Raw genomic sequence first — 15,231 nt, forward strand, 5'->3', positions numbered from 1 at the left:
GCAACAACATAAAACAGGTTAAGTTGCAAACATCTATTTACTCTGACATGAACACATCTAAATGTATGGTGCACATGGCACAGTACATTGCAGGATATTGATACATTGATATAAGGCAGATAAAGATGGACCTCTAGGCCAGAGTACACATTCATAACAAACACAGCCTTTTATCACTCATCCCTGCATTTTTATTATTTTACCACTGTTTTACTGCTAGTGTTTAACTATTGGACGTGAGGCTTGTTGCTCTGAGGTTTCATTTCTGCAACAGACGGGACAACATGAGGGTGTTGCCAATCACTATTGCTGTTCTCAGTGGAAATTTTAGCTTGTAAATCTTAGTGGGGCAAACTCAACATATATATTTATTTTAGATGCATGCCACTACACGGTGACAAACGGTTCCCCACCAAATTGTTAGGGCCTACATAAAGCTGTCCCAACAGCAGAGCTTTCTTTTCAGCACCATGGAGTGAATCCTTACCACCGCTACACCTGGCTATCAGCGGAGCCTTGTCTGGCAGTGAAACAGTTCATTCAGCCTCGTGTACTGCCTTTTAAAAACCATAGCTGATATGGCCGACTTGCTTAAACAAATGTGTTTACTACTGACTCCTTGTGGATTTGTGTAAGTTGATAAAAACCGCATTGTGCTTCAATAATAATGAGTTTTGACTTTTGAACCACACACAAACATTATTAAATTTATGTTCAGTAAATTCAGAATGTTATTCTTATATCATTAACACTTAGCTTTAAGTATAAGCAAGTGCAAGCAAACGAGCTGTGACGAGGCAGGCCAATTGGTTCAGCACTTTAGAAATGAACACTGACAGAAATTCAGATAGATTTTAGTTCAGATAAATTCAGCAACAAGTTGAGGCTTTAACTTGACTCTTGTTTAAGTCACCACACAGTGAGAGGGAGAGACTCGGTTAGCCTACCGTTTGAGGTATTTTATTAGGCCTATTTTGTCTGAAAAGGAAGGAAAGTACAATCATGAGGATCCACTTTTATATACAATATCCCGACGCACAGACAGCGCATTGCGCATACAAAACAACCCTTGCAATATCAACTGGAATTACATGGGTCTATTACTGACATTTCTGTTGAAAAAAAATATTTGAAAGGGAGGAGACTGTCACTGGCAAACATGGTTACAGACCAAACAACCTTATATAGTATTTCCTCCTCGTCAAGAAAAGCACATGAGCTAATTATAATACACAAAGTAAGCAAAACAATTAAATAATTCCAACATTGTCTAAAATGATGAAGAAGATACTAATGAGATGGACCTATATCAGCAATAGGCCAATAACAATTGAGATGTAGAAACTATGGCATAAGGGAACGATGAGCGCATAAGAGGCAGTCTGTAATTTTGATTAAGACAATGAGTGAGCTAAGATGGAAGTAGTCAATATAACTTTTTGTTCAGCACTTTTGAAATGTACAGCGACAGAATTCAGAACATGGTCCGTTCTTCCAGTATTCTCCCTGTACACCAAGTCAGAACCGTATGATAAATAAAGGGGGCATATAGGGGCATATAAGCAGACAATGAAAGCTCTTACAATATTATATGATGACATTTCTCTAAAACAGGGTATAGGCTACCTGTGCACCACTAAGTCAGAACAGTAAGCTAAGTTCTGAGGGTGAAAGGGACCAAATTATTAGGGTGAGGAACATGGGCTACTAACAGCTTGCTGCACTTACTTACTATTTTCCTATTTGGTCTTAAAAAGAGATTACAGTACATTACAGGATATTGATAGATTCATATGATGAGTCAATAAAGATGAATTCCCTCATATGGACCTCTAGGCTAGAGTACACTTACATATCAAACACAGCCTTTTATCATTCATTTATTTAATTAGGCAAGTTAGTTAAGAACAAATTCTTATTTACAATAACAGTCTAGGAACAGTGGGTTAACTGCCTTGTTCAGGGGCAGAACAACAGACTTTAACTTGTCAGCTCAGCTATTTGATCTGGCAACCTTTCAGTTACTGGCCCAACGCTCTAACCACTCGGCTACCTGCTGCCCAATGTGATCATCCCTGTGTTATTATTATTTTACTACTTATGTTTTACAATTCCAGTTGTAAATTGTAGCATTGTATTGTAAAAGGTAACCTTATAAACAAATTCTGACTATTAATCAGGTTGTTTATTTTTTATATATATTTTCCTTTTTTTATTGAATATTTAAAACATACAATATACTTGCAGTGAAGCCGGTCAACAATTACATCACGTTGGTTATCTAACAGCCTCCCATCCAGAGCGACACACAGAAGCAACCAGGGTCAATGCCCTGCTCAAGGACACATCGACAGATCTCCCATCAGCCTTCCAAGAACCCTCCCACAATTCTCCAAGAACTGCCCCTCAACCATCCAAGACCCCCCCCCCCACCTAGAATGAAAAAAATATTATAATAATTCCATTCCCCACCCACAAGACCTTCCCCCAATGCACCAACAACCAACAATAACCAACCAACAACCAAAAAGAGAAAAAAGACAAAGATAAAGGAAAACAGAAAACAACAAGGACAACAAACATCATAACAGCAAGGCCAACCTTATATGTTTGACTGCATGTATGGCAATATTTACATGTGTGTGTGTCCATGTATGTGTGCATTTGAATGAGAGTGTGTGTATATTGCATGTGTACAAACACCTGCATGGCATTAGCCTCAGGAACACCTGCATTAACTGTAACAACACTGCCCCTCAGTGTCATTCAAACATACTTTTTATTATGTTTTATTTTGACCTTGTTTTTTTGTGCTTTTATTTTGTCAGGTTGTTTATTGTGCTGACAATTTTTTTTGCTGACAAGGCTGCGATTACAGGGTTTAGCAACAGGACATGAGGACGTTATTACAGGGTTTAGCAACAGGACATGAGGACGTTATTACAGGGTTTAGCAACAGGACATGAGGACGTTATTACAGGGTTTAGCAACAGGACATGAGGCCGTTATTACAGGGTTTAGCAACAGGACATGAGGACGTTATTACAGGGTTTAGCAACAGGACATGAGGCCGTTATTACAGGGTTTAACAACAGGACATGAGGCCGTTATTACAGGGTTTAGCAACAGGACATGAGGACGTTATTACAGGGTTTAGCAACAGGACATGAGGACGTTATTACAGGGTTTAGCAACAGGACATGAGGCTGCTCTGAGGTTTCGTTTCTGCAACAGACTGGAGAGAACATGGGTGTTGCCAATCGTTATCGTTGTGCTGCAGAGTGCTGACCACAGCAGACTAAAACATAAACGGTTTGTAACCAACCTATGGTTGAGGCATGTCAGAAAATCAAGATATAACACAAACAATTATTCTGTCAAGATTAACTATATTACATTAACTGATGGCATATTGGATGCAACGGTATAACATTTACAACATCAATGTGATAAGCCCAACTGTTTCAATCTTCTCACTTGTTTGTGTTAATATAATATATCCTCTTATAACCATATCAACTCTACCTGATGTTAATAATGTCTCTTTATTGTTCAATAACTATTAGGTGTTTTTTTACCTTTATTTTTCTAGGCAAGTCAGTTAAGAACAAATTCTTATTTACAATGACAGCCTACCCCAGACAATGCTGGTCCAATTGTGTGCCACCCTTTGGGACTCCCAATCATGGCCAGATGTGATACAGCCTGGATTTGAACCAGGAACTGACTGTAGTGATACCTCATTCACTGAGATGCAGTGCCTTAGAACGCTGCGCCACTCGGGAGCCCAAATGGCTTCAGACAAAAAAAACTTCATGACATGGACACTTTTTTTGTTGGGCCATACCAGTAACATTTCTCATCTGTAAGTATGAGGAAGTTGTTATTCCGTGTTGTACTGTATGTTTGGACTCATTTACAGAATCAAGAACAGGCAGTTCAAATGAAACCAAATACTGTATGAAAGATACTGTAAAAAAAATACTGTATGAAAACATGAATACAGTCATAATCGAATACGCTGAAAATGTGTGATCCACAACTTCCCCTGAGTTTCTGTCTGACTTGTCTTGGTAATTTTCTGTACTTCTCTGGGAAAGGTACTGGTGCTCCACTGATGCCCCAACTGATACATAATATTATACCTATTACTGACTAAACAGCCTTCTCACTCTTACAAACGGTTAAGGGTATATTTGTCCCTGATGTGCACTGTGTCATTACTGATGTATAGACATCATGTGCTTTTGTTAATGCTTTATTTTTACTTTACTTTGAGCAACATTTGCAATACTGGAGGCTTCGTGCCCTGGATCACCACTGGAGGCTTCTTGCCATGGATCATCACTGGAGGCTTCGTGCCATGGATCATCACTGGAGGCTTCGTGCCATGGATCATCACTGGAGGCTTCGTGCCATGGATCATCACTGGAGGCTTCATGCCATGGATCATCACTGGAGGCTTCGTGCCATGGATCATCACTGGAGGCTTCTTGCCATGGATCATCACTGGAGGCTTCGTGCCATGGATCATCACTGGAGGCTTCTTACCATGGATCCTCACTGGAGGCTTTGTGCCATGGATCATCACTGGAGGCTTCGTGCCATGGATCATCACTGGAGGCTTCTTGCCATGGATCATCACTGGAGGCTTCGTGCCATGGATCACCACTGGAGGCTTCCTGCCATGGATCATTACTGGAGTGGAGAGACACACAGGAGGCCTGGCTCTGGGAGAAGGCATCCGACTCACCAGGCTGGGGAGACATGCAGGAGGCCTCTTCCTTAGCCGAGGCACCGGATACACTGGGCCGTGGAGGCGCACTGGCGGTCTCGAACGCAGAGCTAGCACAACTCGTCCTGGCTGGATACCCCCTGTAGCCCGGCAAGTGCGGGGAGCTGGAGCAGGCCGCACTGGGCTGTGCTGGCGAACCGGGGACACTGTGCGTAGGGCTGGAGAGCAGGGCTGGCACACTCCGTCCTGGCTCGATGCCCACTCTAGCCCGGCCGATGCAAGGAGCTGGGATGTAGCGCACCGGGCTATGAGTGCGCAATAAGGACACAGTGCGCATCACCCCATAGCGCGGGGCCTGACCAGTCACAAGCTCGCCACGGTAAGCACGGGGGAGTTGGCTCAGGTCTCCTACCTGACTCCGCCAATCTCCTTGTTTTTGGGGCTGCCTCTCGGGCTTCCTTGCCAGCCTTGTTCCCTCATACCGCTGGTTCCTTCTCCTGGCTGCTTCCAACTGTTCCCATGGGAGGTGATCCCTACCCGGCAGGATCTCCACCCATGTGTAGGATCACTTGCCGCCCAGAATGTCCTCCCATGTCCAGTCCTCTCTTCCACGCTGCTTGGTCCTTTGGTGGTGGGTAGTTCTGTCACGATCGTCTAAGGGAGGAGACCAAAACGCAGCGTGGTAAGTGTTCATGTTAATTTAATAAATAAACTGAACACTGAAAAACAAAAACAACAAAGAGAGTGAACGAAACGAAACATTCCTGTAAGGTGCAGCAACACAAAACAGAAAACAACTACCCACAAAACACAGGTGGGAAAAGGCTACCTAAGTATGGTTCTCAATCAGAGACAACGATAGACAGCTGTCTCTGATTGAGAACCACACCCGGCCAAACACATAGAAATAGACAACATAGAACAAAAACATAGAATGCCCACCCCAACTCACGCCCTGACCAAACCAAAATAGAGACATAAAAAGGATCTCTAAGGTCAGGGCGTGACAGGGCGAGCATAGATAATATATTTTTGTGTTAAACTTTTCCTGATTTCAATATACACACTTTCGTCATGTTTTGCCATGTGTACCATACCCTCAGTCTGAATCAAACAGTAATTATTACCTCAGATTGCTTGATTGCTTTGAGATCCTCCAGCATCTCAATCTCCAATCTTCTTCGGAACTGTATATGCTCGTCATCGATTTTCTTTATTTCATCACATTGCATCTCTTTCTCCATCTCTTCCTCAGTCTGAAAAAATATAACTGTGGAATAACTAGCCGACTAGTCCAGCAACTTACTCAGTGCATTGACACATTACACTGTGTGTCTACATTTTGGAATTATTCATGAACAATAACATGTAGACAAATAAATGCAAGACCTACTGTTTCTGACAATAACAACACATGATTACCTAATTTATTAACATTAAACACAAAATAAGTTAATAAGTTGGCTAAGTTAATGTAATATTGCTGGGTCTTACCAATTCCTCAAAGCATTCTCCAAATCTGAATTTCTCCAGTCCTGGGAACTCCGCTCCAGATTTAAAGAGATCCTCCAAGCTTCTGGCAACCAGGTGTAGAACTTCAAACTCGTAGGCGTAGACATTGCCATCTTCACATAACAGGAGAACCAGCTGCCATCCTGCTGTCGAACATCGGAAGTCATCCAGGGCACCAATGACCACCATCTCCATTCTCTCTGGAAGGTAGCAGTCTTTCCAAACTTCTAACTGTTCACCATCTCCAGCGTGGACAGTGTCCTCCAGACCCCCGATTCTCAACTCGTAACTTTTCGGCTTTGCAAGAGGAATCTTGCTGTTGCGATGTTTCAACACAAGCTCTTTGATTTGGCCGAGGAATTCTACAGCTTCTGTGGCAACAATTGACAATAATTAGAAAACATATTTAACATTGTAATGGTCAAGAGTGCAGAACATCCTACTTACAACCTGCAAATATTGACATTTTGAATCTTAATGTATTATTAGCCATCTCATTTAAAGATGCTGTCCTGGATCTTAAGCGCAACAAATTCCTAACATATTTTATAAATTGGATTTGTAACATATCACCTGAATTGCACACAGAAAAATATATATATATAATAATAAGGATTTGCAGGACGTAACATATCATATGATGATGTAGTACAGGGGGTCCGTTTTGGCTCGTGTGCACCACGTTCAAAACTACTGGTTGAAATTATACAAAAGTTCCGGAGCATCCCTTTAAACATACAATGATGGGTGGTTCTCACATATCACATATCAGATGTTCAAACATTGTTCCTGGAAGCTTTCATGTTGTTCTTTTGGCTTGAGCTGTCACATTGTATATCTCTGAAGGTATAGCTGTGGGTATAGTCTCAGCTAGTTGTCTTGCACTGTGGCAGTACTGTATTGAATGTTGGTGCTGTAACTCAAATCACACAGCTAAATCCCATCAGCTGCTAAGGTTGCTGCGGACTGGCTGAGGTCAAATGTGGATGAAGAGGAGGTCATCTTGATGCTGTTACAGTACATGTTTCCAGCTGTGATGACATCTTCCTGTGATCCAAGTCAACTGGTGCGCTCAAAAGTGGTAAGCTTCTTGCTCCCGAAGGTTGTGAAATTGGCTTCAAGTGCTTTTGTAGGTCGCATTGTGTAGGTCGGTGCTACAGTCTTAAAATGTTCATCTTCCAAATATGCCCCTGAAATCGTACTCTCGACCTGACAGCAGTGGTACCCTGTGATGCAGTAAGGGTTTCACTAAGGTCAATAGACCTGCTTCTCACCACGTCCATGATTGTTAGAAATCCAGGTTAGCGGGGTAGGAAGCTAAAGTCCTTCATCAAGTCTATGGATAAAAGTAATCTAATCAGATAACTAATGAATTTAGTGAAATTCTGAGTGCAAAGTTTGTTATTATTATTTCTTATTTGACTGCCAGCCATAACCGAGGTTGATTTAATATTAATATTAATACATTTTATTTTAAGTGCTTTTCAAACATGACTGACTAACCAGGGAGAGCACTAAACATGATGACAGACTAACCAGGGAGAGCACTAAACATGATGACAGACTAACCAGGGAGAACACTAAACATGATGACAGACTAACCAGGCAGCACACTACACATGATGAGAGACTAACCAGGGAGAACACTAAACATGATGACAGACTAACCAGGCAGAACACTAAACATGATGACAGACTAAGCAGGGAGAACACTAAACATGATGACAGACTAACCAGGGAGAACACTAAACATGATGACAGACTAACCAGGCAGCACACTACACATGATGCCAGACTAACCAGGGAGAACACTAAACATGATGACAGACTAACCAGGGAGAAGACTAAACATGATGACAGACTAACCAGGGAGAACACTAAACATGATGACAGACTAACCAGGCAGCACACTAAACATGATGCCAGACTAACCAGGGAGAACACTAAACATGATGACAGATTAACCAGGCAGAACACTAAACATGATGACAGACTAAGCAGGGAGAGCACTAAACATGATGACAGACTAACCAGGCAGCACACTAAACATGATGACAGACTAACCAGGCAGCACACTAAACATGATGACTGACTAAGCAGGGAGATCACTAAACATGATGACAGACTAACCAGGGAGAGCACTAAACATGATGACAGACTAAACAGGGAGAGCACTAAACATGATGACAGACTAACCAGGGAGAGCACTAAACATGATGACAGACTAACCAGGGAGAGCACTAAACATGATGACAGACTAAACAGGGAGAGCACTAAACATGATGACAGACTAACCAGGGAGAGCACTAAACATGATGACAGACTAAACAGGGAGAGCACTAAACATGATGACAGACTAACCAGGGAGAGCACTAAACATGATGACAGACTAACCAGGGAGAAGACTAAACATGATGACAGACTAACCAGGCAGAACACTAAACATGATGACAGACTAACCAGGGAGAACACTAAACATGATGACAGACTAACCAAGTGAGAGCACTAAACATGATGACAGACTAACCATGGAGAACACTAAACATGATGACAGACTAACCAGGGAGAACACTAAACATGATGACAGACTAACCATGGAGAACACTAAACATGATGACAGACTAACCAGGCAGAACACTAAACATGATGACAGACTAACCAGGGAGAACACTAAACATGATGACAGACTAACCAGGGAGAGCACTAAACATGATGACAGACTGACCAGGGAGAACACTAAACATGATGACAGACTAACCAGGGAGAGCACTAAACATGATGACAGACTAACCAGGGAGAACACTAAACATGATGACAGACTAACCAGGGAGAGCACTAAACATGATGACAGACTAACCAGGGAGAACACTAAACATGATGACAGACTAACCAGGGAGAGCACTAAACATGATGACAGACTAACCAGGGAGAACACTAAACATGATGACAGACTAACCAAGTGAGAGCACTAAACATGATGACAGACTAACCATGGAGAACACTAAACATGATGACAGACTAACCAGGGAGAACACTAAACATGATGACAGACTAACCAGGGAGAACACTAAACATGATGACAGACTAACCATGGAGAACACTAAACATGATGACAGACTAACCAGGGAGAACACTAAACATGATGACAGACTAACCAGGGAGAACACTAAACATGATGACAGACTAACCAGGGAGAGCACTAAACATGATGACAGACTGACCAGGGAGAACACTAAACATGATGACAGACTAACCAGGGAGAGCACTAAACATGATGACAGACTAACCAGGGAGAACACTAAACATGATGACAGACTAACCAGGGAGAGCACTAAACATGATGACAGACTAACCAGGGAGAACACTAAACATGATGACAGACTAACCAGGGAGAGCACTAAACATGATGACAGACTAACCAGGGAGAACACTAAACATGATGACAGACTAACCAGGCAGCACACTAAACATGATGCCAGACTAACCAGGCAGAACACTAAACATGATGACAGACTAACCAGGCAGAACACTAAACATGATGAAAGACTAACCAGGCAGAACACTAAACATGATGACAGACTAACCAGGGAGAACACTAAACATGATGACAGACTAACCAGGCAGCACACTAAACATGATGCCAGACTAAGCAGGGAGAACACTAAACATGATGACAGACTAACCAGGCAGAACACTAAACATGATGACAGACTAACCAGGCAGAACACTAAACATGATGACAGACTAACCAGGGAGAACACTAAACATGATGACAGACTAACCAGGGAGAGCACTAAACATGATGACAGACTAACCAGGGAGAGCACTAAACATGATGACAGACTAACCAGGGAGAACACTAAACATGATGTGTATGGATTGTGAGGTTCTGACATGGAGAGGGAGTTCCAGAGCTGGGGGCCTGCACTGCTAAAAGGACGTTCTCACATCGAGCAGAGCCTGTTGCGAGGGATGGTGAGGAGGCCAGTGTCAGAGGAGCGCAGTAAATGGGTGGGAGTGTAGGAGGTTAGAGAGGTGTGTGAGGGCCAGTCTATTTGAAGGTGAGCAGGAGTAGTTTGAAGATGATCCTGTATTGAACTAGGAGCCAGTGAAGTTTGACGAGGGTTGGGGTGATATCCCAATGTTTGGTCTGTGTGAGGTCTCTGGCAGCTGAGTTTGAATGGATGGAAGAAGGTCCAGTGTTTTGTCAGGGAGTCTGTAGAGAATGGTGTTGCAATAGTCCAGGCGTGAATGAGGGTTTCAGCAATGGGGTCGGTGATAGTGGGTCCGAGTTGTGACATGTTTTGGAGGTGCGTAATACATACTGAAGGCCTACGTTGGTTAGCATAGGGAAAATATAGCTTTGTTTGGCAGCATAAAACGTACAGCAACTGTATTGTTTAATGTCCAATAGGGCAGGTAATTACTCTAACAGTCAATTCTTAATTAAACTTCATTTTGGAAATGTAAAATCCAAGTCCGGAATGATTCTTCAATGGAGGTGGTGAAAAGGGAACAGGGTATCACAGACACTCATTGACCAACAGCCAAACAACCTCCTCACAGCGGAGACATCAGTCCAAATATCATCACCCATCACCTTCATCCATGTTTTCTTCTGTCACACTGCTCACATGCATTCACCTGCAGATCCACACACACCTTGATGGAATGTTTCTTCTGTCACACCAATCGAACACTTGATAGCCTACCTATATAATGAAATATCTTCATCCAACATTTCTTCTTTGGCACTGATGAATCTGGTGTCCAGAGCTATCTGTCTTCTCTGATGTCCAGGTCCCACCGACTTTCAGAGAGATTTGTCACGCACGACGTCCTAAATCCTAGTTTGAAAAATGTACTACTTCTCAAACCTCGTACAAGTCTCACACAGGCACATGTGGTGATTTAATGGACATGTTTGCGTCACTATTATATCTCAACATAGAAATTCAACCACTATGCAGTAATACGACAGAGGAAGAAAAATCTCTGACGAAAACTATGAAAAGATAGCAGCAAAGATGTGTTATAAACAGTTGTCAATAGGTTATGGCATAAATCAGACAAACGTGATATACTTGATGTGTTCCCATTTAGAACCGTGACTAGTTAGTAGTGCTTGTTTTAATGGGTCCCAAATGTACAGTAGGACATCTGAGATACGAACACATTAGAAATGGAGGTTGTTTGGAACACTGAATTCTGAAAGGCCCATAACTTTGAAATCCATTTAAAGGAATAGTTTGAGATTTTGGCAAATGTTCTACTTACCCAGAGTCATATGAACTCATGGATACCATTTGTATGTCGCTACATGCAGTTTGAAGGAAGTTGAAGGTAGTTTCTGGAGGGAATGCTAAATAGAATCAGCGCAACGAATGGAAATCTATGGGATCAGCTAGCTTTTTGATTTCCTTGTGGATTTTTAAAGAATCGGCCTTAGGCCTTATATAGTATAGAATGACAACCAATCATAAAACATGAAGACACTGTTTTCATATAGTGAAGGAGGGGCCCTAGTGGCCACAAGTCACCAGTAACCAAGCAAATTTCTCTATCATGAAATTTTTATGTTTATGGAAATTGTTTATTGAAAAACATTAAACGTGTAAAATATGAGGTCTAGTGTTGTCTTAACCCGGGATTCAATCCGATTGCGGGTAATAGGCAATGCGGCTTTTAAAGGCAATGTTCCCGAGTTCACGGAGATCGCATTCACGGTAAATGCTGCATATGTCAGCTGAATCAGACATTTCCTTTTAAAGTGTCTGAATACAAAGGCCATTGGATGACAATACACTACATAAAGAAAGTCGGCTGATACCTTTTTTCCCACTCTCACAGTGAAGAAACTCAGTCTTTATCTGCTTTAACGACCTGTATAAAATGATAAAAACAGTATAAGTATTGTTTTATTAAACTGATTTGAATTGATTTAACTAAAACAACAAGAAATACACATTTGCAAATTAGGTAAAGAACCCAGACATGCCTTGAGTAAATTCTTAAACAATTGAAATTCAGCAAGTCAATAAATGTAATAAACAAAGTGTGGGCCAACGTCATTTCCATGTAAATAACCTGGAGCCTCATATATATATATCATCTCTTACATTTTTATAATTGAAATATCTTTACCCCATTGATGTGATGATTCCCCGATGACTGTTGGGAAAACAATACAAATGCTGGTGAACAAGTAGGGCAAAAAAAGCACTTCAACTTGAAGAATCCACACCAAAATGAATAAACACTACTCATGAATAATATAGATTAAAACTATTTTTGGATTGGTCTACCATCCCATCAAATCAACATGACAATTATAATTTAAAATGTCATTCCAATAAATAGTTTATTTGAGTGAAACACACCTAATAAAGTTGAAATAGGCTTACATTAAATAGTTGTATACACCTAAACATTCCGTATAAACCTAGGGATGGGCATTTGACTTTTTTTGACTGTTTGAGTACTCCAGTACTCAAATAAAAAATAAGCTATTTCTAGAACAATGTCTGCACTGGGAAATATGTCAACAATGTCCAATTTATCATAACAATTACAGGTAAGGAATCCTAATAGCTAAATTGTTTAATGTAGGTCAATTCAGTCAATAAAAAAACACATTTAAGATTAATTTATTGAAACTGTAATATCAACTGGTTATAGTGTATCCTGGAACACATCTTCAATAAAGTAGTAACCACAGTGTGGCGCTTGCTGATAAAAGCCTATGGCTGTGCAATTTCATAGCCTTGTTTTGCTAATATAGACGCTCTTATTTCCCGAGCACTTATCACAGTCAATACACATATTTTATAGTAAAAGCATGACGTAATATAAGAGATTAAAATAGAACAGAATACTGCGAAGTGATTCGCATCTCGCGTCTGAACAGTTATTCACAAAGAATGGTAATTTGAAACGGGTCTCAATTTGGCAAGTTGAAACACATATTTTTCAGGGTTACAAACCTAAATCTGTCTTCTTATCGATATACAGACGTTCAATTTAGTTATTTAGTTATAATGATCTAAATGTATTAACACATTTTCATTGAACACTGCATTGGGATGAATTAGGGTCACGACATATGTTTGGGGAGTAGGCCTGGGCTTAATGGTTCTGATGAAAATACGTTCTTTGTCTTTATCAAACTAATGTTTTTGCATATTTCCAGTGTGGATGCTGTCTATATGCAGGGTGGTGATAGCCAAGGCTAACCAATTCTAAATGACACTAGCGGTTCGCAATGTAGGGTATTCAATAGTTACCACAGCCACAACGTCCGAAACCCTGCCTGTTTTTACATTTCGCTTCTTAAAATCTGATTTTAAACCTAACCCTTAACCCTAACCTTAATCACATTGTTAACCTTGTGCCTAAACCTAACCTTTTAAGCTTTTTTATATGAATATTTACGATATAGACAATGCTGACTTTGTGACTGTGATAACTAGGTTCACTCGCAAAGTCACCTAAACTGAAAATGACGCAGTTCTTCCAAAACTGCAGCTCATTGCTGGAATACATATTTCCCTACTTCAGTCAACCAGTCCATTTTGAAGTTGTGATAAAGCTCTCCTCATTTTGCAAGGATTGTAGCTTCTGTATCCCATCAGTTTGACACGTTTTTATAGTCATTTATTTCTATAAGCGCATTCAGCACGCGTGAGTAGAGGGAGCAATCGTAATTCAACATAGGTTAATGCTGCGTTAATGTAGTCGTCGGAGCGTTCTATTTCCTAACTGCGATGTTGGAAATATGACTTTGTTTCATTCATGTGCATTTTGGTCGGAACAATTCTTCAACATATAAGATTTTAGCTACCTTGATAAGCTAACTAACGTTGCTTATAATTAAGTTAGCTAGCTAAATTAACATTGATATAAACCCAGGTTCGTTACAATATGATCAATATGATTAAACTAGCTACCTTATGCCGTACCCATCTTGTGCTTGTCAAAAACGTGTTGTTATCATCTTTTGTTCGAAAATGTAAAAGGTCAGTGGTCACAATTCGGTAGCTCACACAGTTTCCCGAATTGTAATTCTGATGTGAAGGGTCATTCAAGTGAAACTTCCCAGTCAGAACTTCCGATAACTCCGATAGCACGTGAACGCAGCATATGCTACTTCTCTAATGTATCTAATGGATTTCTCGAGCCAAAGTAGAAAACACTTTCTTCTCACCAAAGACACGTTTCTTCAGCAGACATATATTTATTTTTATTAGCCTACTCGGGAACCGAAACCATAGGACCAATATTTGTGGTAATAGTAATTAGAACAAAATAAACATCATACATTTCCGGAAGGCTATCACCCCTTCAATGAAACACTTATACAGTATTACAAACAAGTCTATCGTAACATAGCTTACCAGATTCAAATGTAGTCTGTAAGAAATGTAAAGGCAATTTACCAACAAAACAAAAAACGTTTGAACTGCTTCTTTAGGGCTGTTGCGTAAGAACTTGGCGTGACAAGTTGTTCTTGACTGAACACGGAAGAGCTTGAGAGGACAGTATAGTTCACTGGAAAACTACTGTAGGCAATATGCTGTGTGCGTCATATTTCATTATAGGCTCATGACTGAGGCGTGGCTTTAGACTACGTAGCTAAATTTAACCCTTTTCTCTTAGACTTTAGAAAAGGACGTGGAGGGAAAGGCAGTTTTTAAGTTGTCAATAAAACAAACATTTTGGGGGACTGTTGCAGCTCACTTCTCCTTTAAACCATCTATTGTGTACAACAATATATGAATTTGATTTCATTTGACAGAAATGTTGGTTAGACTATTGTTATAATACCATTTATACCATTGTAACAAAGTCATTGGATACGCATGGATATGTTGTGCTATCTGTGTTAATACTTTCAACCTAAGTTAGAGACTTCTTAAGTGCAACTGATGTAGCTTGCCAGAACGGTTTAGTCGATGTTGATGCCCTGGGCAGCCTGCAACTCAAGC

General features: G+C 40.8%; 1 protein-coding gene across 3 annotated transcripts; it reads right to left on the reverse strand.

Annotated features, from left to right (window-relative positions):
• Nucleotides 1-2,176: 2,176 nt before the first annotated feature.
• Nucleotides 2,177-14,795, reverse strand: LOC129833871 (uncharacterized). 3 transcript variants are annotated; one of them, XM_055898715.1, is made up of 7 exons: nucleotides 14,641-14,795; nucleotides 12,392-12,418; nucleotides 12,078-12,130; nucleotides 10,960-11,094; nucleotides 6,230-6,618; nucleotides 5,863-5,991; nucleotides 2,177-5,389 (listed from the first exon to the last, which is right to left on the reverse strand). In XM_055898715.1, exons 4-7 carry the CDS (start codon nucleotides 10,979-10,981, stop codon nucleotides 5,144-5,146), a joined length of 786 nt encoding a protein of 261 aa, XP_055754690.1. In that variant the 5' UTR covers nucleotides 10,982-11,094; nucleotides 12,078-12,130; nucleotides 12,392-12,418; nucleotides 14,641-14,795; the 3' UTR covers nucleotides 2,177-5,143. The 3 variants fall into 3 exon arrangements, with proteins under 3 accessions (XP_055754690.1, XP_055754688.1, XP_055754689.1); XM_055898713.1 differs by lacking the exon at nucleotides 10,960-11,094; XM_055898714.1 differs by lacking the exon at nucleotides 10,960-11,094 and having other exon boundaries at nucleotides 12,367-12,418.
• Between the last annotated feature and the right edge of the window lie 436 nt (nucleotides 14,796-15,231).

Source organism: Salvelinus fontinalis, chromosome 34, assembly GCF_029448725.1.
Source record: "Salvelinus fontinalis isolate EN_2023a chromosome 34, ASM2944872v1, whole genome shotgun sequence".
In the NCBI taxonomy this organism is placed as follows: Eukaryota; Metazoa; Chordata; class Actinopteri; order Salmoniformes; family Salmonidae; genus Salvelinus; species Salvelinus fontinalis.